This window comes from Chelonoidis abingdonii, chromosome 11 (assembly GCF_003597395.2).
Source record: "Chelonoidis abingdonii isolate Lonesome George chromosome 11, CheloAbing_2.0, whole genome shotgun sequence".
Taxonomy (NCBI): Eukaryota; Metazoa; Chordata; order Testudines; family Testudinidae; genus Chelonoidis; species Chelonoidis abingdonii.
In genome coordinates, this window is record NC_133779.1 from 26,024,915 (window position 1) to 26,048,399 (window position 23,485).

Below are 23,485 nucleotides of genomic sequence, written 5' to 3' on the forward strand. Positions count from 1 at the left end.
GAAGAAATCACCGCCAGTGTGGTTCCACACTGTCTGAGATTTGGGGGGGCGTGTCGTGAACAGATGGTAAAGGGTTAAAAAGTTCACCTAGCCTAGCTAACACCTGACCAGAGGAACCAATGGGGGAACAAGATGTTTCAAAAAGAAGGAGGGAAGTTTTTCCTTTGTTTTAGAATCTCAGTTTCAGCCAGAGTGAAAAAGATCAAGGAACCAGCTTTTTATCAGAGTAGTAAGTTTTAGAAAGGAATAAATAGGTTTATGTTTATTTCTTTGTAACTTGTCTTGTGCAATTAGAGGTAGAATCAAATTGGGGTTTTTTTGTGTAACTAAATTTGTGCCCAGGGGAACATCCTCTATGTTTTGAAACTGTTGTTTGTGAGAGTAGCTGGTATGCTAATCTCTCCCAGAGGGTTTTCTTTTACCTTTCTTTTCTTTAATTAAAAGCCTTTTTCTTAATACCTGTTTGATTTGTCCTTGTTTTTTAGATCCAAGGGGGTTGGATCTGGATCCAGCAGGAGCTGGTGGGGGAAAAGAAGGGGGATGGTTAATTTCTCCTTGTTTTAAGTTCCAGGGGGTTTGGATCTGTGTTCACCAAGGAATTGGGGAAGTTTCTCAAGGCTACCCAAGAAAGGGAGTGCTTGTGAATGGTGGCAGCAATACCAAATCTAAGCTGGTAATTAAGCTTAGAAGTGTCCATGCAGGTCCCCACATCTGTACCCTAAAGTTCAGAGTGGGAGAGGAACCTTGACACAATGGTAGAGATCTCTCCCGTCAGACTTTATTAGTTCAGCCCCCGCAAGCGACGGTGGCTATGTTGGCAGGAGAAGCTCTCCCACTCATGTAGCGCTATCTACACAGGGGGTTAGGGTTGTGGAACTACATTGCTCAGTGGTGTGGATTTTTACTGATAAATGTTTTTAGTGTAGACCAGACAGTTTTATCTTGTGTTTTATGCATTTACATCACTTCTCCTATACCTCCTTCTACTTTGAAAGATTTAAAGTGTGATGAGAGGTATTTTTCCTCATGATGCAAACAAGCCCACATAGGAGACCCCTTCCACCAACACACGTGGCAGAAGAACCAGAAATATATGAACTCAAAGAAGTGTTGGGACCTACGATGGGACAAACCACAACTTGAGCCAAGGTTCAGTTGTTGGCAGTGGGGATTAAAGGAAAATTAACACATGGCAAGAATTTGTGATCTTTGAATATGGTGGTGTTTCCAATGAAAATGAAATTATAGGTGAAGTTATTGGTTAAAGAGTAGGAGACTAATTGGTTGATAATCTGAATTATTTTGGAAAACTGAAAGTTGTCTTGGTTTTTGTTTTGTTAGTCATGCAGGAAATGATGGCTAATCTTGAAAAGTGAATTAGATTTAATTTACCCTCGGTAGTGTAAGGAGTTCTGGTAGAAAACCTCACTCCAGAGGTTGGAGTGGGAGAATGTGTGTGAGAAAGAGTGAATAAGAGAATATTGGCAAGTATAGATTTAAATTTTTTGTATTTCAAATAGAACTTATTTTGCTTCGCTTAAAAATCAATTTCTATTAAAAAGAAAATACTCAAGGTGACAAGCTGTATAATTTTTTACCCACTTAGACTGTAAGGGTCACTGATTTTCCCACTTCTCTAATTTGCAAAGGAAAGGCATGACAACTGTCATAGGATGTGTTCAGTAGGTAGGAAAGCTGCAATTGTCAACCATCAATATCCAGAAAAAGGAGAGTTCCAACCATTGTCAATTAAGGATCTTATTGTTTCATTCTCTATTTTTTGTGCTGTCCTTTCTGTTATATCAAGGTGTGACTGTATAGGTCAGTATAGCTTAGCGTATGTGTGACAAAAGCTCATTGGTGTCTGTACCTATTGGGTTTCCGGGAAGTGGGCGGGCTTCCGCCCACCCACTGCTAAAGGATCCACCCCCAGCCTAAGGGGAGGATCTACAGGACCTCAGAACTCAGCTGATCCCGGGGGACAACTAAGAAAAGAACAGGGACAGGAGTGCGGTCAAAGGGTCATAAGAAGGGAGTCTGACAGGGACACCGAGCAGAGAACGCCGGACAGTGCCGACTGCTCCTCGACGCCGCCCAGAGGAACTCCACCTGGATACGTGAACGGACTAAGGACCGGAAACAAGCCGCACAGTCACCGGAATCTCCATCGGCCAACCGCCTCTCCCTGGTTGTGTAGATGGCCATTTTAGCCAGGGCGAGGGCCAGGGAGGTTGACCAGGAGATCCCGCGACTTGGTGGGGCCACGGATAGGGAGTGCATAGAGAAGGAGGTGAGGGGAAAAGTGCAGCCAAAAACGCAACTGGAGATTAGTGAGGAGCCAGTATAGGGGCTGCAACCTGGCGCACTCTAAGTAGACGTGTGCCAGGGTCTCCCTCACGCCGCAGAAGGGGCAGGTGTTTGGGACAGGGGTAAACCGCGCCAAATACACACCCGTGCTCACGGCCCCATGAAGGAGCCACCAACTGGTATCCCCGGTGGGTCTCGGGACCAAGGTAGAGTAGAGGCTGGCCCACCAGGGCTCCTCACTCTCCAGAGGTGGCAGGAGGTCCTGCCACTTTGTGTCAGGGCGGGACACGAGGGTGAGGAAATGGAGGGTATGGAGCATGGGCGTGTAGAGTTGTTTCCTTGGCGTGGTTTGAAAACGGATAGGCTGCAGATCATGCAGCCGGCTTGCGGAGAAGGGGCAGGGGGGCCGGTCGGGTCTACGGGGCAGGGGCCGGATGAAAAGGTCCAGAGGGCTCAGGGTGGGGGGTGGGCGGGGCGTGCCCTCCCGCAGGACCCGGTTGAGGTAGGCCAAAGCAGCGGGCGGCAAAGCGGCCTCCACCTCCTGCAGTACATGCCGGGGAGTACAAGGCCTGGAGAGCCCCATGCGTTGAGCGAGCGTCAGGGGATTCAGCCAGCCTCCCCGGCCGTAGTCCAGGAGGTCTCCGACCCTGGTAGCTTCCACCAGGACCAACGTCTGGTGCACCGCAGGGGACTCTGCCACCTGCACACAGAGCTGGGGATTGTGTAGCAGGGGCTCCGCGAGGAGATCTGCCCCCTCGGTGGCCGCCGCGGACCTGGTCGCAGAGAACAGCTTCCAGGTCCGGATGTTGAAGTCCCTGCCCAGGACCAGGCACTCATGAGGATCCAAGGAGCCGAGGAAGGTGGACGCCTGCTGATAGAACGGCAGCCACTCCGGGGCTGATGTCGGGGCATAGACGTTCACGAGGTTGACCACAAGCCGCTTCATGTGGACCTGGAGGTGCAGCAGGCAGCCCGGCACAGCCTCGGCAACCCCCAGCACCTCAGGCCGTAGGTCGGGGGAGAACAGGGTAGCTACTCCAGCCCTATGGGTCATGAGATGGCTGAAGTAGACCCCGTCCCCCCACTCCAGCCGCCAGCTGGCTTTGGTGGCCGGATCCGTGTGGGTCTCCTGCAGGAAAACCACAGAGTACCCCCCCCCCCGAAAGGAAGGAGAGCACCTGGCTCCTGCAGAAACCCACACTACAGCTCCGGGTGTTCAATGTGGCAAAGGTGATGAGTGCCATGAAGAGGGCTGGGGGGGATCCCCGCCGGCAGGGACATCCACGGCCCGCGTTGGGCCACGCAGCAGACCGTGACCCACCCTGAAGGTGAGCAAGGCGTCACGGAATTTGTGGACCCGGAGGTAAGCCGCAGCACCCTGCTTCCTGGTCCTCTTGCCCTCCCCCATGAGGGCCCTCGCGGCCCGGAGGATTTGGTGGAAATCCCCCCATCACTGGAGAGCAAACTGTACCTTGTTGCGGGAGCCCCTGACGTTGTCCAGGAACTCCCACACAGCTCCTCTCGCAGCGTATGGGGGGGTGGGGTCACTGGTCTCCAGTGACCCACCAGTGGGGCCTCTGGCATGGCCCCGTGGCCTACGGAGACGGGAAGGCAAGGGGGGGACCCCTGATGTGGCGCCCGATGGGCCGGTGCCACACGGCCCGCCTCAGACCCCAGCTCGACGGGGGGCGGCGGAAGGAAGAGTGCAGTCCCTAGGAGGTCGGGACTGTGAAACGTAAAGGCCACCCCCTGGGGGTCACCCTCCGGGAAAGGGAAGGGCACAGCCCCAGGGGCGACAAAACCATCGTGGGAGGCGGAGGGGACAGGGATGGGGTCAAGAATAAGGGCGGGGCTGGGGTCAGGGATAGGGACAGAGACGGGATCCTGGGCCGCAGGAGCCGAACTGTCAGGAGGCGGCTCCTCACGGCCAGGCGCGGGGGCTGGAAGGGTAGGGAGGGGGTCCCCAGTGATGCCGGGCTCAGGCTCAACTGTAGGTGCGCTAGCCACGGCATCAGAGGATGTAACACCTGCGCGGCCCCTGCCCACGAAGAACCTTCGGGTGCCCCGCACCACAAGGAACCCCTGCTTAAGCCCATACTCCCGCCATGAGCACGGCCGTCACCTCAACGGGCTCGGCGGCCGTCAGCGTGCCATCCCGCGGCCGGCAGGAGGAGTCCAGGGACCCTTGGAGATGGGAGCGACCGAAGTCAGGAGGAGAATACGTAAAGGAGCTGGTGAGGAGCTAGTCAGGCTGCTGCAGAGGGTCATCCTCCCCGGTAAACCGGTACAAGGGACCCGCGCCTCCGAATTCTTCCCAAAAGATGGAGCGCGGACTCGCCGCCCTCCACCGGGGTCCTCCCCGCTACCCCAAGCAAACGACCGCTGAGTTGTAGAGGCCGCAGTGGCAAGGAGCAGGGCGACGCCATCTAGGCCCCCCACAAGAAGGATGCGAGGGGACAGTGTACCCTCCGGTGCCTGCCACGTCTTCCCTGCTGCACTGGCGGACTTACACCCGAGGCACGCCAGACAGTCTCGCACTGCGCCCCTTTCTATCTTACAGGGCACTCGCATCAATTAGGCGGAGCTCGAGCCTTCCGCTTGCCCTGCCTACCCTGTACTGCGGAGTCCAGCCCTCCATGGCGTCGCTTGCGCGTGACAGGCCGGGCTCGGAGGACCGCCGATGCGAGTCGCAGACTTGGGGGTCACTAGTGACAGCAGAAGGAAGGTAAGTCTGGGCATGCCGAGGGAGACACCCCGCAGCCCGGGAAGCGGCAAGTGAGGAGAGGAGAGGGGCACAGAGCCTGCACCGGTCGGCTAGGGCGCCGCGAGACGCCGCACCCCACCGGGCTCGTCGGCCGGCGCTCCTCCGAGCCGGGCCAAGGGGCAGTCCCTCCGGACGTGCCCCGTCGCCCGGCAGAGGTAGCACCGGGCCTCCCCCGTAGAATAGTGCACCCGGTAATGGGCCCCCGATAGGGGACCAGGAAGGACCCCTCGAGCGCCTCTCCGCCACGCACCGCTGGCGGCAGTTGAAGCTGCATCTGCCGGCGGAACGAGAGGACGTGACGGAGGGCAGGGTCCTTGCAGCCCGAGGGGAGAGGGCTCACCACGGAAATGGGCTTCCCCAGGGTAGGGAGGGTAGGCAACAGGACGACATTGGGGAGGAAGGGAGGGATGGACGTCAGGACAACACGGACTCCCAGGTCCTCCAGCGGCTCCAGGGGGACGAACACCCTCCCCACCGCCAGGCCCTTCTCCACCACCTCCTGGGCGGCGGCCTCCGAGGCAAGGAAGAAGACCACCTTGCCATACATCCTGGAGGCCGCCACGATGGCCGTGGGCCCCACCACCATCGCCAATGCCCGCATGTAGGTCTCCACGTGGGGTGAGGGGGGCCCCAGGAGGCAACGGACGCCGTGCTTCCTGGTCAAGGTGGGAAAGGGACCCCGGCCGCTGTAGGTGGTAGCGGAGTCGGCGGGCTGGGGAGATGACATAGCGGCAGGTGGGGGGCCCGCCGCCACCTCGGTATATGCTGGGGGAGGGGCACCCGCAGAGCTGGTGGAGGGAACAGCGGGGAGGGGCACTGCAGCCGGTGACGGGGCCGCGGCAGAGGTGGCAGGCTCTGCCATGGAGGGCTTAGTCTTCTGAGCAGGGCCCTTCCCGTTCTTCTTGCCCTGGCCCTTCCCGCCAGCTGGGGGGCTCCCCCAGAATCAGAGGGGGGCGAGGGACGTGGCAGCAGCAGAAGGCACCCCGTCCCCCGCCGCTGCTGGTGCCGCAGCAAGAGCGGTGGCAGGTGGTTCGGCAGTGACGGTAGCGGTGGAGACTAGGGGGGTCGTCGAGGGAGCAGGCAGGAGAGGGGGGCCAGGGATCGTCCCAGGAGTCCCACCCGCTGCATCTCCCGCCATGGTGAGTAGGGAGGGAGGGGAAACACCGGAGAAAGGGAGGGGAGGGGAAGCAGGTCAACCACTCCTCCCCGCTAGGCTGTAGGCAGGGGAGAAGGGTGCCAAAATGTGGGAGGGGGCAGAGAAGCAGACAGACAATCAAGGACTCGGGGGGTGGGGGTCAGTCACCGACACAGAAGTGAAAGCCGGATCCTCTAGCTGCGCTAGGGGAGGGGAGGGATACAACAGCAATTGGGGGGTGCAGTGCAAGAGGGGAAACTCAAACGGGGGGGAGCACAAGCACACGAAAGGGGCACGGGCGCATGAGGGGAGGGGCTGATCAGGGTGAAGGGGCCATAGGGAAGGGGAGCAACCAGGCTGGGAGTGGGGCAGAGGGACCAAGGGGCTGGCTTCAGGGCTGGGGCGGGACAAACAATGCTGTAAAGGGAAACGAGCGGGGCAGGCAAACAAACTTAAGCTGGAGGGGGGAGCAAAAGGCAAAGAGGGGCAATGGGGTAGGCAACAAGGGGAAAAGCTAGGGGGCTGGTTGCAGAGGGGAAGAGGTCAGTTTGGGGAAGGGGGGGTGCATGCACCCACAAGCACTTGTGCACAGTCAATATGGGTGGCTGGCTGCTGCTGGAGGCCCAAACGGTGGCAAAAGGGCCTGGCAGGCCAGGCGAGCAGCTGAGTCCCAGAGGCAGGAACCTGAAGCAGATGGTAAGCAGTCTGTGGGGGTGGTGGAGGGGGCAGTGATGGTGGTGGGGGTTGCGGACACAGATGAACCGGGGGGGGGGCAGCTCCACGCTACACCCCCTGTGCCCCCACAAACACAGTCTACGCCCCCACCACTAGAGCACAGTCAGAGAATTACTCAGTCCTGAAAGGCCCCCTCCACGGTGGTCTTCAGAGTCCTGTATGCTCCCCCAGCAGCTGGTGGTCCTCTCAGTCCTCACTTGTCTCCAGCAGCTCCCAAGGCAAACACAGTGCCAGCAGCAGCTCCTCCTCCAGCAACCCCGGTGGCCAGGCAGGAAGGACCCCTCACAGGTGGTAGCCATACTGGTGGTGGTGTCCTGGCTTCTCCCTGCAGAGGTGGAGGAGTGGGGGCTGGCCAGCAGGCCCCTCCACCCCTCACTGAGCAGCAGCAGTCCAAAAAGGGGTGCACTCCAGCCAGCAGCAGCCCAGGAAGGGAGAAGGAGCTCCAGCCAGCAGAGCAGTCCAAGCAGACAGAGCGCTCCCGGTATCAGAGTGGTGAACCGCTCCTACCCTGAAGGACTTGAAACAGCCCTGGGGAAGGTTGTGGCTGGGAGCTACTAAGCTGGACTGATTGGGAAGTGGCTGCAGCTGGGCCACGCCCCAGTTAGGCCACAGCTGTCCTGTATAAAGAGGCTGGGAGCCAGGAGCTCAGAAGTCTTCTTCTCCCTGTAGAGGGAGATGGGCCTGGCTGTAAGGAGCTGGACACAGGGTACCTGAATGGAGCAGGGCTGGGGAAAGGCTGGGGAGCTCCAGCCTGGAAAGCCCCAGGCTGTGGCCTAGCATTGGGCTAATGGGTACTGGGGGTTGCAGAGGACAGCCCAGGGGTAGGCAAAGGCAGCAGGTCCAAACCCAACCTTGCCAGTAATGAGTAGGTTGATACTGCAGTCTGCCCCAGGGTGCGGGGGCTAGACAATGACTGGCAGTAGCTATATACTGAGGCAGGGTGGGGGTTCCCCAGGGAGGGGAGACCCTAAGACTGAGGGGGTTACTATCAGGGGCAGCACCCTATGTAAAAGGGCACTGGGTCCAGGGAAAGACACGGGGGCCAGAGGACAGGTGGATCACCGGCCTGCAGAGGGCACTTCAGAGCTGGAATGAGCTAATTCCCAGGAGTCACCAGCAGGAGGCGTTGCAGGGGTGAGTCCGCTCCTCTACACATAGATAATAAAACGGAAAATATCATATTGCCTCTATATTAATCCATGGTACACCCACATCTTCAATACTGTGTGCAGATGGTGTCACCCCATCTCAAAAAAGATATATTGATATTCAAAGAGGTTCAGAAAAAGGGCAAAAAAATAAGGGGTATGGAACAGCTTCTATATGAGGAGAGATTAAAAAGACTGGGACTTTTCAGCTTGGAAAAGAGATGAAGGGGGGATATGAGAGAGGTCTATAAAATTATGAGTGGTGTGGAGAAAGTAAATTAGGAAACGTTATTTACTCCTTCACATAACAGACGGACTAGGAATCACCCAATTAAATCAATAGGCAGCAGGTTTAGAACAAACAAAATGAATTATTTCTTCAAACAACGCACAGTCAATCTGTGGAACTCTTTGCTAAAGGATGTTGTGAAGCCAAGATTATAACAGGGTTCCAAAAAAGAACACGATAAATTCATGGAGGACAGGTCCATCAGTGGTTATTAGCCAGGATGCACAGGGATGGTGTCCCTAACCTCTGTTTGCCATAAACTGGAAATGAGCGACAGGAGATGAATAACTTGATGATTACCTGTTCTGTTCATTTCCCTCCAGGGCAGCTGGCACTGGTTACTGTCAGAAGACAGAATACTGGGCTAGATGGACCTTTGGTCTAACTCAGTATGGACGTTGTTATGTACTAGGGAATCTAATGAATCCAGTATAATGGAAAGGAGTAGGAAAATCCCTGGGTGTGGAGGACACTGGTGAAATTAGAAGCTATAATTCAGAAGCAACAGACTTTAATTCAGTGGTCCCCAACCTTTTTGTGGCCAGTAGCACATTCATGTTTTCAGAAGAGTATGGCGGGCGCCAACAATTTTTCAAGGCTTATTTTGTATTTGTATGTTCAATAATATGAAAAACATATTTAATATTACATAATATATGAATCCATAAGATAAAAAAGATAATTTTACATACAAAAGGTATTATATGTGGCAATTGCTCTCTCACATTACCATGTGAATTTGCTCTTTTTTTATGTACCTGTAAGAAAAATTAAGGAGTTCTTACAAAATAAATAGCAGTTTTCATCTTATTTAAAAACGATAAAACATTGTTGAACTGCTGGTCCAAATATATGGAACTGGGCTTATTTAGCCTGCAGAAGAGAAGACTAAGGGGGGATTTGATAGCAACCTTCAACTACTTGAAGGGATGCTCCAAGGAGGAGGGAGCTAGGCTGTTCTCAGTGGTGACGGAGGACAGAACAAGGAGCAATGGTTTGAAGTTGCAGTTGCGGAAGTCGAGGCTGGATATTAGAAAAAACTTTCTGACTAGGAGAGTGGTGAAGTATTGGAATGGGTTACCTAGGGAGGTGGTAGAATCTCCATCTTTAGAGCTATTTAAAGTCCGGCTAGACCGCACCCTGGCTGGGATTATTTAGGGAAAATGGTCCTGCCTTTAGCAGGGGGTTGGACTAGATGACCTCATGAGGTCCCTTCCAACCTTTTGATTCTATGATTCTATATTTATTATTCTTACTTTAACATAGCCAGTTATGGTTAATTAAAAATATTCTTTGTATTGTTACTTTTATCTGGATTTCAATAAACAAACAAACATATGAAAAAAAGTTAAACAAGCTAATCATATGTGCTCATCAGCACTTAATGGAAAATAGGTATCAAGTCATGTGTTTTTTTTTAAAAGTCAGTGTGGTTTTTGGCACTGCATTCCTTCAGCCAATTTTTTGTAGTTGGGAGAGTAGGATGATATTCCCGTTCGTAAGCAATCAAGATGGGCATCTGTAAACCAAGATCTGTATTTTGATTTTATGATGATCATTGTTGAAAACAGAACTTCGCATAGATAAGTGGAATCGAAATAAAATCTTTTTTGTACACTACACTTTTTAAGGCAGGAAATTTTTCAGTCAACCAGATTCCAAAAGTTTTCCTCTGTTGCACAGGATTTTAGAACAATATCATTTTGAAGGTTAAAATCTCCAGTTCCACGTCTTCTGTTCTTATTTGAATGAGACTCGCAATTGATGTAGCATTTCTGTTACCTCTATTTGGCAAGTAAAAGGACTTACAAGAAAGGCAACTACAGGCTCAATGATGGTGAACTATTGAAATCTCTTTTCAAATTGTTTCAGAAGTGTTTGAATGTGGATAATAAATGGTGATGGGTTAAAATCACTGTCACATGATTTTCTTCATACTTGGGAAATGTATGAGAGATTTCGTCTTCATATGTAACAGCCACAAGATCAGTTTTGCTTTGAATGATTTTACAGAACCTGTCATCTGAGCTACATGTTTGTCTTTTCCCTGGAGCTCAAGATTTAAAATATTCAATTTGTCAGTGATGTTGGCAAGAAAAGCCAAGTCCATTAACCAGCTGGAGTCTTCTAGTTGCTCTAAGTTCTAATTTGTGGACTTCACAAATTCTTTGATCTCTTCAATTAGGCATAAAGTGCAAGAACTTTACCTTTGCTCAGCCATCGTATTTCTGTGTGCAAGATAAGATCAGATTGTTTATCATCATCCTCTTCCAACGGGACCTTAAAAAGTCAGTGTTGCAAAGGTTTCACTCAAATAGAGTTAATTATTTTAATAACGACATTCAGGATGTGTTGAAAAGAAAGAACTTTGACACACTGAACTTCTTGGTGGATAATGCAATGTTAAGACAAAGTTCGGAAAGACTTCATTCTTCTTACAGAGTGCAATGAATCCATTGGTGCTGCCCATCATTGCTGGTGCCCCATCACTGGTGATCGCAGACAGCTTGTGTAGTGGCATACTAATTGATGTTGCATATGATTTGAATAAGTTATAGATGTCCTCACCCTTTGTTCGCCCTTTCATAGGCAATACTTTTAGTAACTCTTTTATGGTGAAGTCACTAAATACCATCCTCACCATAACTGCCAACTGCGCCGTATCCGATATATCTATTGACTCATCGAATTGCAGTGAAAACTAGTCATATATTTCCAAGTCATCCTTTAGCTGAGTTTGCATGTCGCTTGAAATTGCGTGTATTCTCCTCGTAACTGTGTTGTCTGATAACTGCAGATCTTGTATTGCCAACAAAATCCCACCCTTGTTAGGAAATCCTTGAAGCAGGCAATCAGCCCCAGTCAGAAATGCTTCCTTCAACAATTCACCATCTTGAAAGGGTGTTTCCTTCTTTGTGAGCAGATGAGCAATTTTGAAGGAAGCAATAGCAGCATTTTTAGACTTTCCCACTTGTCTAGTGAAAATAGATAGAAAATTAATCAACTCAAATCAAACCTCTCTCAGCTCAGATTTAAGTGGATGGCTAATGTCAAAAGAGCCATGATTAGCTTGGAAATGGCATTTGACTTTTTGTTTTTTCGGCACTGCAACAGCACCACTGCACAGTAAGCAAACATTTCCCTTTATTTTCAATAAAACAATAGAACTCTTCCCACCTTGCATTGAAATAATACATACGTTGTCTATTATTTGAACCACTCATTTTGGGGCAAAATGTTAAAAAAAAAATTGTAAATTGCAAAGCACAAGAAAACAGCAATATCAGTGCAGGAAGAATACTCTCAGGGCTGGCTCCAGACACCAGTGGAACAAGCACGTGCCTGGGGTGGCACATGCTACGGGGTGGCATTCCGTCCATTCTGCAGAGTCGGAGCATTTTTTTTTAAAATTTATTTATTTTTTGGGGTGGCAGTTCTGGGCAGTGCAGAGAGAAGCCGGAGAGAAGCCACAGCCCTGCGCTTGCCGGGGATGGAGAACACAGGTGCCTGCAGCCCCAGAGAAGCTGGAGAAAAGCCTCACCCCACACCTGCCAGGGACAGCGAACACTGGCACTTGCAGCCTGTGGACCTCGGAGTTCTCTGTCCCCAGCAGGTGCAGGGCTGTGGCTTCTCTCCCCTGCTGGGCACTAGGCGGGTGCACATAAATGCCCCGGCAGGAGCCATGGAAAAGCAGAATGTGAAAAATAAGAATCAGGGTCATGTGACTTTGGGAATGAGGGACTGAAAAAAATCAAAGGAGCCTGCAGAGAAGAGAGATTGTGGCTATTATACATGGTGATGGAGGAGTAAGACTATGTATCAAGAAGTTTCACTACCAACCTAGGCCATTTTCACATGCTGGGGTGCAATCCAGAGCAGTACTTGTGTCATCTGTAATGCTGGATGTGATTCAATGTTCTGCTGCTGGAGCTCCCCTGTCTGGATACTCCCAGCCAGCATTCAATGACGCACCGAATCTCTGTGTGATAAATAACCCTGGACCGGCAGCTCTGACTCCTGCAGCCTGCTTGTTACACCCCAAGCACATTCTGGTCTGGGTGGAGAAGGCTCAGGGTTTGAGAGAAGGCCGGGGGTAGGAACCTTCTATTCATTATGCTGGACCTAACCCCTAGTTTTACTTGAGTAAAGAGGAGATATTTGACACTGTATGATACTGCTCCAGTGCGCTCGCTGTTCCCAAAGTGTTCTGCAGCATGGGAGGGTCTCTGGTAGTGTGTGAGTCACTGGCATAGTGGGGTGATCCTGCAACAGGACAGAGTACAGATGGCATTGTGGGGGTAACATGAACCTTATCTCTTCATTTCCCCTTCCGAGAACTGAGGGGTCAGTAACCTTTACCCAGCGAGGTCACATTCTCATAGCTCTCCTGCATGACGTCTCTGTAGAGAGCTCTCTGAGTGGGGTCCAGCAGAGCCCACTCTTCCCTGGTGAAATACACAGCCACCTCCTCGAAGGTCACCAGCCCCTGAAAGAGCAAGAGTCCAACACTCAGGACCTGCTGCCCCACTATTTGTGGGGGAGAGGAGCCAATCCATTGTAAGCTATGGGTGGAGAGTAGTCAACAGAATCCCACTCCCACCTTTCTCAGACCATCCAGGTTAAGGGGACGAAGAGAGAGCCGCTTGTCTCTCCCAGCAGATCCATCACACACCTACTAGCCACAGACTGATTCAGGAGATGGAGCCCCTAGCAGGGTCCAGGGAGAGCTCCCTGGTAGGAAGCCCAACACCCTCCTCATTGTGAGGAGCGGGATATAAAGGGAGAGGATTCTCCCCTAAGCCTGACTGGTGGGTGCCCCCTTCATATCTCACAGCAGCCGCTGCTTAGTCAGGTCGGGCTCCAGCACTGGGAGTCTGGTCAGTTTTCCCAGCCCCATGTAGCTGGGTTATCTTCTGTTCAACAAATTAAGCATTTCCACCTCCAAACCTCATAGGTCTGGTCCTAGAATCTAGGCTACTTATTAAACAACACTCAGCAGGTTTGCCACACCCTGTCCTCCTCCCTTTCTCCACCCTGTGCATTTCCTGCCCCGCTCCAACCTCCCAACCAGACTGTGCAAATCTTCCCATCTCCGGTGTATTTGCTGTCCCTCTCCTCCAGCAGAAGCCCACCAGCAACCCCCTGATAATCCCTACCTGGACTGACTCCTCTGCAGTCATTTCTCTACCCAGTCCCATGGGAAGCTGGGATGAGCTGGAGTGAAACTTGGATGTCATTCTGCAGCCTGTCTGGGTGAGAAGGGCAGTTGTGGAAGTTTCAGAACTGGCTTCAGTTAATTTCACATCAGAATTCCCTCAGGGCCTTTCTCTGCAGACAGATATCCTAGATTCTGCCATGCTGGGAAAATGCTCCATCTGTTTATTACAGTGTGGACCTGGCCCCTCCTGCCAGACTAAGCCCACAGAGACATTTTTATCCTCCCTTCTCCCTCCCTGTAACAAAGTTTCTGAATAAAATGCTAGAAAAAAGCAGAACCAAAGGAATCGCTTTTGATGCTTTCCTCTGACTCTGATTACCTGGCAGCCACACCCCAGCAGGAGGGATATGGAGTCAGGAACTGGATTTTCCTCTGTCTGATCCTTTTCTTGTCCACAGGAAAGTGATTCTACCCAGGGTGCTGTAATACATCTATCCGGGCAGATTAGAGATCTGGAAATCTCTCTCAAAACTCTTCTCTCCCACAGCCCCTTTCAGTCTTTCTTTCTCCTTCTATCTCCTTTTCCCTGTCCCCTCTCCCTGCCCGTCTGGTAGGAAAGTCCCATTTCTGTGTAGTTTGCTCCCCCATGGATGGATTTGCTCCTGCAATTGCTAATGAGAGGAGTAATGGGGGGGCGGGGGCTGCTCCTATTGTCTCATAATGCCAAACCTCAGCATTTTCCTTTGGTTTCTTTCAGTTACCTGGAGTCTCTGGGCTTGGCTACACTGGAGAGTTGCAGCACTGGTGGTGGTTTTACAGTGCTGCAACTCAATCACCGTCCACATTTACAAGGCACATCCAGTGCTGTATCTCCCTGGCTGCGGCGCTGGTTGTACTCCACCTTGACGAGAGGAATAAAGACTATAGCTCTGATGATGCAGTGCTGCATCCCCACCAGTGTGGCCACCAAAAGCGCTGTTATTGGCCTCCAGAAATATTTGGAGGTATCCCAAAATGCCTGTTCAGCCACTCTGATCATCAGTTCAAACTCTATTGCCCTGGCCTCAGGTGACCAACCATCAGACCCGCCCTTTAAATGCCCCGGGAATTTTAAAAATCCCCTTCCTGTTTGCTCAGCCAGGTGTGGAGTGCAATCACTGAATCTTTCCAGGTGACCATGCCTCCACGCAGCAATAACGAGGCCCCCAGCATGGAAGTAATGGCAAGTTGCTGGACCTCCTCAGTTTTGAGAGGTAGTGAAGCTCTCCAGTTCCCAGTCTAGCGTCCAGCCTCACTAGTGGAATTACGGATACCTTTGGGCAGCGAGGTTGAATCTGACCGGGACGCGCTGCAGTGCAGGGGATTCAACCTCGCTGCCCAAAGGTATCCGTAATTCCACTAGTGAGGCTGGACGCTAGACTGGGAACTGGAGAGCTTCACTACCTCTCAAAACTGAGGAGGTCCAGCAACTTGCCATTACTTCCATGCTGGGGGCCTCGTTATTGCTCCACCATGGACATTTCGGGGGGGGAGGAGGAGGAGGAGGAGGAAAGTGAGAGTGAGGGTACTGGGGTGGGGGGAGAGACCCTGGAGTCCCTGGAGGCATGCAGCCAGGAACTCTTCTCAAGCCAGGAGGAAGGTAGCCAGTTGCAGCAGCCGGTACTTGGTAGAGGAGAAACAGAGGAGTGGGTTCCCGGTAAGCGGCTTTTATTTTCAGGATGGAAATTTTTCAGAAGAGAAGGGAGGGTTAGGGCTGCAGCATGCATGCCTAGATGTGGAATAGCCCATTGATGTGGTCTATCATGTCGCGATAATCAGCCTCGGTAATCTCTTCAAAAGTCTCATCCAGAGTGTGGACAATGCACTTGTGCAGGTTTAGTGGGAGAGCCACTGTGGTCCTTGTCTCAGTCAGGCTAACGCGTCCGCGCTACTCTGCCACAAGGGGTGGGGAGACCATTTCTGCACACAGGCAAGCTGCATAGGGGCCAGGGCAGAATCTACATTACAATAGAAGACCCTCCCTTGCTTCGCAGGTGACCCGCAGCAGTGAGCTGTCTTCCAGGATAAACTCCTGTGGAAAATGTTGCGACACTGTTCAGTGTAGGTGCCCCCTGCAACTGTTTGCTCTCCTCAATGCACAGAAACCCAGAGGATATTACAGCCCTGAAACAATCAGTCCCCCTTACTCGCCATTTTGGGGCTCCCATGGGTTATGTGCACTATCTTTGGGATGGGAAAATTATGCTATTGTGAAGACTGTTAATGTGCCCTGCCTCAGTGTGGGGGAATTACTCTGTCTACTATAAACAATGCTGTCTCTGTTAAGTGTTGCATTTTGCCTTTACAGATGCAACCTTGAGATCTCGACTATCCGTGTTATCGTCTGAGAGATTACAAAATCTCCAGAAGAGGCCGCGAAAAAGCAAAGACGACTTGCTGCAAGACGTTATGCAGCAATCTCTCACAGAGTATCAAAAAGTGCAGGAGTGGAGGAAAAGGGAAAGCAGGATCCGCAAGAAAAACGCAGCGCACAGAAAGCAAAGCACAGAGCAGCTGATAAGCATCCTGGAGCGCCAAGTGGACTTTATCCAGGCGCTTGTAGACATGCAGGCAGAGCACTACCGCCCCAAAGCTCTTTCCCTTGTGCCCCCATGTCAGCTCAAAACCCCCTTCCCCAGCATCCAGGTTCTTACCACCACCAGCTGCTTCCAACACCTGTATGTTCACCAACCAGCCCTGAGAACTAGGACCCTTACCCTATGCACTCAGCCCCCATCACCATGCATATAGCCATCTTGAAGTGCAGCACTCATTGCACAGCACTCCAGAAAGGACATATTCAAACCTGTAACTGTACAGTTCCCCACCCCACCCTTCTGCCCTTTCAGAGTCCCAAAAAGTTGTGTGTCTTTCAATAAAGTAATTTTCTTCTCAATAAATGAATTCTTGGCTTTGAAAACAGTCTTTATTATTGCGTAAAGTTAGATACCTTAGCCCAAGAAAGAAACAGGCACTGCAAATCAGCTTAAGAAAAACAGATTCCTCCTAACATTGTAACCACTGCACTTCACTCCCGTGCAAGGCACCAAACATTACTGTTGGCTTTCAGTCTCAAATTCCTCCCTCTAGGCATCCCTAATCCTTGCAGCCCTGTGCTGGGCTGCTCTAGTAGCCCTGCTCTCTGGCTGTGCAAATGCAGCCTCCAGGCATTGAATCTCGGAGGTCCATGCCTGACTGAATGTTTCACCCTTCCCTTCACAAATATTACACGGTACAGCACACGGATATAACTGCAGGGATGCTGCTTTCCCCCAAGTCCAGATTCCCATACAGAGATCACCAGCGCCCCTTTAAAACAGCCAAAAGCACACTCCACAGTCATTCGGCACCAGCTCAGCCTGTAGTTGAACCGGTCCTTGCTCCTGTCAAGCTTCCCTGTATACGGTTTCATGAGCCAAGGCATTAACGGGTAAGCGGGGTCTCCAAGGATCACAATGGGCATTTCGACATCCCCAACTGTGATCTTACGGTCTGGGAAAAAAGTCCCTGCCTGCAGCTTCCTGAACAGGCCACTGTTCCGAAAGATGCGTGCATCATGCACCTTTCCAGGCCATCCTGTGTAAATGTCAGTGAAACGCCCACGGTGATCCACAAGCGCCTGGAGAACCATAGAGAAATACCCCTTCCGATTAACGTACTCGGATGCCAGGTGGGGTGGTGCCAGAATAGGAATATGCGTCCCATCTATTGCCCCTCCACAGTTAGGGAAACCCATTTGTGCAAAGCCATCCAGAATGTCCTGCACGTTCCCCAGAGTCACGGTTCTTCTTAGCAGGATGCGATTAATGGCCCTGCAAACTTGCATCACCACTATTCCAACGGTCGACATTCCCACTCCAAACTGGTTTGCGACCGATCAGTAGCTGTCTGGAGTTGCCAGCTTCCAGATTGCAATAGTCACCCGCTTCTCCACTGACAGGGCAGATCTCAATCTCGTGTCCTCGCACCGCAGGGTGGGGGCGAGCTCCTCACACAGTTCCATGAAAGTGGCTTTTCTCATCCGAAAGTTCTGCAGCCACTGCTCATCATCCCAGACTTCCATGATGATATGATCCCACCACTCAGTGCTTGTTTCCCGAGCCCAAAGCGACATTGCACAGTGCTGAGCATGTCTGAATGCCACAAGCAATTTCTTTTTGTACGTGTTACGTGACTTGCTATCTTTGTTGGACTCCTCACTGTCACTTTGGATCTTAAGGAATAGCTCAACTGCCAAAAGTGATGTGCTGGCAAGACTCGTCAGCATACTCCTCAGCAGTTTGGGCTCCATTTCCCGCAGACCGAAACGGAACACAGAATTGCGCTGCACAGAAAACGTTGAAAGATGCCAGATGACGCCAAATATGGACAGAAAAACAGGGTTTGCTGGGATGTGAAGCGATGCATCACAGGGCGTTGGGACAGGAACCAGAATGACCCGCACACTCCACACCCATCCCACAACCCACGGCACCAGAATGGGAAGAGGTGCTCTGTGGGATAGCTGCCCATAAAGCACCACTCCCAACACCACTGCAAATGTGGGCACACTGCAGCTCTGGTAGCTGTCAATGTGAACACACTGCAGCGCTTTCCCTACACAGCTGTACGAAGACAGCTTTAACTCCTAGCGCTGTACACCTGCAAGTGGAGCCAAATCCCCAGTCTCACTGATGCCGTGTCACCTCCTGTGACGTTACTGGCATAATCTGTAACTGTACAGATCACCATTGCGACCACTGTTCTGTATTTGCAGCCAATATTGTAGAAAGGTTGTCGTGTAAGGGGTCTATGTGGAGGTTCTGATTGGCTGATTATAATTATGCTATCTCTAGATGTCTATCATTTTTTGTAGTTGACGTTATGAATATTGGCTATATGCTGCCCGTATTTCAAACTTGTGCTCTGCTTCGGGGAAACACACCAGACAGGTTGGTGTCAGTTCTGCCTAGCCTCCTTGATGGCCCACTAAGGACCATCAGCTCTAAATCGAACCATTAAAAGAAGGCAGATACGCCTTGTGACTCAGCAAGGTATGCAGGGACCTGCCTATGGACAGAATTCTAAGGTTTTTCTGTACCACGTGCTGAATAGAGTGTCCTAGGGACAAAGAAAGCAAAGACCACATGGCAAGAGACTATAAAAGGTTGATGCCTCGTCTCCATCTCATCTCCAGTCCTGCTTCATACTTCTGGAGGACTTTGCTACAAACTGAAGCTCTGTAAAAAGGACTGAATGACCCATCCCAGTTGTGGACGGACTCCAGAGATTTGATTTGAACGTGCAATTTATTCCATCACTGCTACAAGCCTGAACCAAGAACTTTGCCATTACTGGACGTAATTGATTCCTTTAACAATTTTAACTCTCATCTATATTTCTTACTTTTTATGAATAAACCTTTAGATTCTAGGTGCTAAAGGATTTGCAAGAGCGTGATTTGTGGGTAAGATCTGACTCATCTATTGACCTGCATTTGGGGCTTGATCCTTTGGGGTCCTTTGAGAGAACCTTTTTTCTTTTACTGGGGAATTGGTTTTCATAACCATTCATCCACATAAGGAGCGGGGCTGGTGGTGATAGAAGGGAACCGGAATAGCTGAGGGAATTGATTCTATGACGTCCAATTAGCCAGTGGGGTAAAAGTGAAGTCCTCTCTGCATGGCTGGTGTGACGTGCTTTAATAATAGTAAAGGGCACCCAGCCTCGGGCTGTGACTGCCCTGCTCCAAGCAATTTGTCCTGAATTGACACTCTCAGCAGTGTCCTTCCAGAGGCCAATTGTTACAGGGGTCATCCGGGATTACAACTGGGAATGCTCCGAAGCTCAGGATGCGCTTCCTCAGCTAGGGGAAGTACGTAACCCACACACCTCCAAGGTGTGGTGGTGTGTCCCAGCTAGTGGCACCAAGATCACTTAGAGGGAGAGATAAAATGAGTCTTTTCTACAGTCTTAGCTGGCAGCCAGGTGGCTTTTAGTTCATGCTGTAGAGGCCCATGCCCTAAGCTCCTGAGTTCCCAGTTCAATCTCACCCACTGACAAGTCACCTACCCGGATTTGTCAGTGTAACAGAGACAGCTGCCACCCCCAAGGAGAGAGTTGCCATGCCATACCCGGCCGAGAAGAGGGGCCAAGTAGTGAGCTGACACCTGTCAGAGCTTCCAGTGATAAACTGCAAACTTTAGACAATAGCAGGGTGGTAGGAAGTGTTGCTCTCAGAGTGGCCTGGGTCAGAGCCCATGGGAAGCCCTTGGCTCCCCTGCCATCTGCTGCACCCTCCCGTCCCGAGGGACCAAAACCCTGACCACTAGGCGACATCCCCACGAGCAAAGGCCATCACGAGGCGTCTGTCTTCGAAAGTTTGCAGAGGATGCGGGAGCTGAAAGGGCAGAGAGGATGAGGGTGGCTCTTGGGAAGAGGGAGGGAGGGAGCCTTATGGGAATATCTTGTTTACCTCCATCAACCCAATGATCAGATCATTGATGCCTAGAATCTTCCCTGACGTGTTGAAATTGATTGGATCTAGATTTTAAAATGGGTACTAGATTCGCAGACGGAGAAATGTCAGTGAGTTGAGTGGAAAGACATTGCAAGCTCAGCTAATTATGCAACGTGGCTTATGCCCCATCTAACAAGCTCCTTAAACAATAGCTCCCAATTTTCATTTACATTGTTCTGTTTAGTGTTTTTCTCCAAAACACTTTCACTGATCATTTTGGTCAGCTTTGGAAAGTGAGCCCTTTCAGTGCACCAATTATAAATATTGCTGGTGGGGACTGGCCTCTGTTGGTCATAAGAACAGCCACACTGGATCAGACCAATGGTCCAGCCAGCCCAGAATCCTATCCTCCCACAGTGGCCAATGCCAGGTGCCCGCGAGGGAATCGACAGAACAGGGAATCATCAAGCAATCCATCCCGTCGCCCATTCCCAGCTTCTAGCAAACAGAGGCTAGGGACACTTCAAGAGCATGGTTTTGTATCCCTGCCCATCCTGGCTAATAGCCAATGATGGACCTGTCCTCCATCAACTTACCTAGTTCTTTGGTGGACCCTGTTACAGTCTTGGCTCTCACAGCATCCTCTGGCAAAGTTTCCCCAGGTTGACTGTGTGTTGGGTGAAGAAATACCTCCTTTGGTAGGTTTTAAACCTGCTGTCTATTCATCGGGTGACCCTTAGTTCTTGTGTTATGAGGAGTAAATAGCATTTCCTTACAGATCCGGACTAACATGGCTACCCCTCTGATACTTCCTTATTTACCTTATCCAAACCTCTCATCATTTTATAGACCTCTATCCTAGTCCCTCCTTAGTCATCTCTTTTCCAAGCTGAAAACTCCCCTCAGTCTTATTAATCTCACCTCACATGGAAGCTGTTCCAGACCCCTAATCATTTTGGTTGCCTTTTTCTGTACCTTTCCCAATTCCAATATTTTTTTTGAGATGGGGGACCAGCTCCAGTATTCAAGATGTGGGCACACCATAGATTTATAGACAGGCAATATTATATTTCTGTCTTGCTAGCCATCCCTTTCCTAATGACTTCCCAATATTTTGTTTGCTTTTTTGATGCCAATGCACATTGAATAGATGTTTCAGAGAAGTATCCACAGTGACTCCAAGATCTCTTTCTTAAATTGTAAGAGCTAATTTAGCCCCCATCAGTTCAGATGTAGAGTTGGGATCATGTTTTCCCATGTGCATCACTTTGCATTGATTCACATTAAATTTCATCTGCCTTTTTGCTGCCCAGTCACTCTGTTTGGTGAGATCCCTTTGTCACACTTTGCACTCTCTTTTGGACGTAACTAACTTGAGTTGGTTTGTATCATCTGCAAATGTTGCCACCTCACTGTTACCCCTTTTTCCAGATCACTTAGGAGTATGTTGAACAGTGCTGGTCCCAGTACAGACCCCAGGGGGACACTAATATTTACCTCTCTCCATTCTGAAAGTCAGACCCTTTCTTTCTTGCCTTTGAACCAGTTACCTATCCCAGAGAGGACCGTCCATCTTATCCCATTTTGCTTCAGAGCCTTTGGGGAGAGACCTTGTCAAAGGTTTTATGAAAATCTAAGTATACTATATCCACGGGACCACCTTTATCCACATGCTTGTTGACTCCCTCAAAGAATTATAGTAGATTCGTGAGGTACGATTTTCCTTTACAAAAACCATGTTCATTCTTCCCCAATGTAAGCAGGGGCAGACTCACCTGGCAGCACCTCCTGCTGGTCATCTTGGGAATTAGCTCTCCAGACTTCAGAGCTGGTGATCTGCCTTACCGCAGCTGGCCCCCTGTCCCTCCCAGGACCCGAGTGCCCCTTTTACCCTGGCAGTACTCCCACAGTTCTGGGTCTCCCCCTCCCAGGGGAACCCCCATTCACTCTCCCCACTTCACCTCAGTCTTGGCTACTGCCTATTCTTCATCTAGCCCCCATTCACTAGGGCAGACTGCAGTATGAGCCACTCATCACAGGCAAAAGGGTTTGGACCTGCCACCTCTGCTTCCCCATGGGCTGCCCCATTGCAATCCTGCACCTATTCAGCCTATAGTCAGGCCTGCAGCCTGGGGCTTTCCAGGCCAGAGCTCCCAGCTCCTCTGGCCCTTCCCCAGCCCTGCTCCCAAGCTAGATGTCTTGCTTCGGTCCCTGCAGCCAGGACCCTCTCTCACTACAAGCAGAGGGAGACTGACTGGGCTTCTGGCTCACAGCCTCTTATAGGGTCCAGCTGGGCCTGATTGAGGCATGGCCACAGCTGAGCCTACTTTTCCCAATCAGCCTAGGCTTCTTGCCCCAGCCCCAGCCCTCTCCTGGGCTGTTTCAAGCCCTTCAGGGCAGGAGCTGGGTCACCATCCCGCTACCGGGAGCGCTCTGTGTCCTCGGGCTGCCCTGCTGGCTGGAGGGCTCTCCCCCTTCTCTGGCTGCCTTGCTGGCTGGAGGGCTCTCCCCCTTCTCTGGCTGCCTTGCTGGCTGGAGCTCCTTCTCCCTTCCTGGGCTGCTGCTGCTGGCTGGAGTGCACCCTTCCTGGACTGCTGCTGCTGCTGAGGGAGGGGAGGGAAGGGGGGCCTTGCTGGCCAGCCTCCACTCCTCCACCTCTGGAGGGAGAAGCAAGGACCCCCCCCCCACTACCACAACAGCTACCACCTGTGAGGGGTCCTTCCTGCCTGACCACCAGGGTTGCCGGAGGAGGAGCTGCTGCTGGAGCTGAGTTTGCCTGGGGAGCTGCTGGAGCCTTGAGGAGGAAGAGGAGTGAGGCGACCACCGGCTGCTGGGGGAGCGCACAGGACTCTGAGGACCACCGTGGAGGGGGCCATTAAGGACTAAGTGACTCTTCAACTGTGCTCTAGTGGTGGGGGTGTAGACTGTGGGGGCACAGGGGGTGTGGTGTGGGGCCTGACTCTGGTCCATCTGTGTCCCCCCGCCGACTCCCACCGGCCACTTACCAGCTGCCTCGGTTCCTGCCTCTGGGACTCAGCTGCTCGCCTGGCCTGCCATGCCCTATTGCCACTGTTTGGGCCTCCAGCAGCAGCCAGCCAAGCATTTTGCCTTTGCACAAGTGCTCATAGACTGACTTCTTCCCCTCTGCAACAGGCCCCCTAGCTTTGCCCCTTGTTGCCTGCCCCATTTGCCCTTCATAGCCTTTTGCCCCCGCTAGCTTAAGTTTGTTTGCCTGCCCTGCCCGTCTCCCTATACAGCATTGTTTGTCTCACCCCAGCCCTGAAGCGAGCCCCTTGGTCCCTCTGCCCCATTCCCAGCCTGGTTGCTCCCTTCCCCTGCGGCCCCCTCACCTTGTTTAGCCCCTCCCCTCATGCGCCCATGCCCCTTCAGAGCGCTTGTGCTTCCCCCGTTTGAGTTTCCCCTCTTGCACTGCACCCCCCCCAATTGTTGTTGTACCTCTTCCCTCCCCTA

The 23,485-nt window shown here is 51.6% G+C and overlaps 1 protein-coding gene and 1 long non-coding RNA gene across 2 annotated transcripts in view; one reads left to right on the top strand and one right to left on the bottom strand.

Moving 5' to 3' along the window:
- The window catches only part of LOC116823303 (uncharacterized), a 703,657-nt gene that overhangs the window by 267,393 nt on the left and 412,779 nt on the right, over positions 1-23,485 (bottom strand). Inside the window, 1 exon segment of the mRNA XM_075070438.1 lies at positions 12,738-12,864. Within this exon segment, the coding sequence (XP_074926539.1) occupies positions 12,738-12,864 (127 nt within the window).
- LOC142047449 (uncharacterized) overlaps positions 1-23,485 on the top strand; it is a 123,772-nt gene that overhangs the window by 637 nt on the left and 99,650 nt on the right. The window lies entirely within an intron of this gene.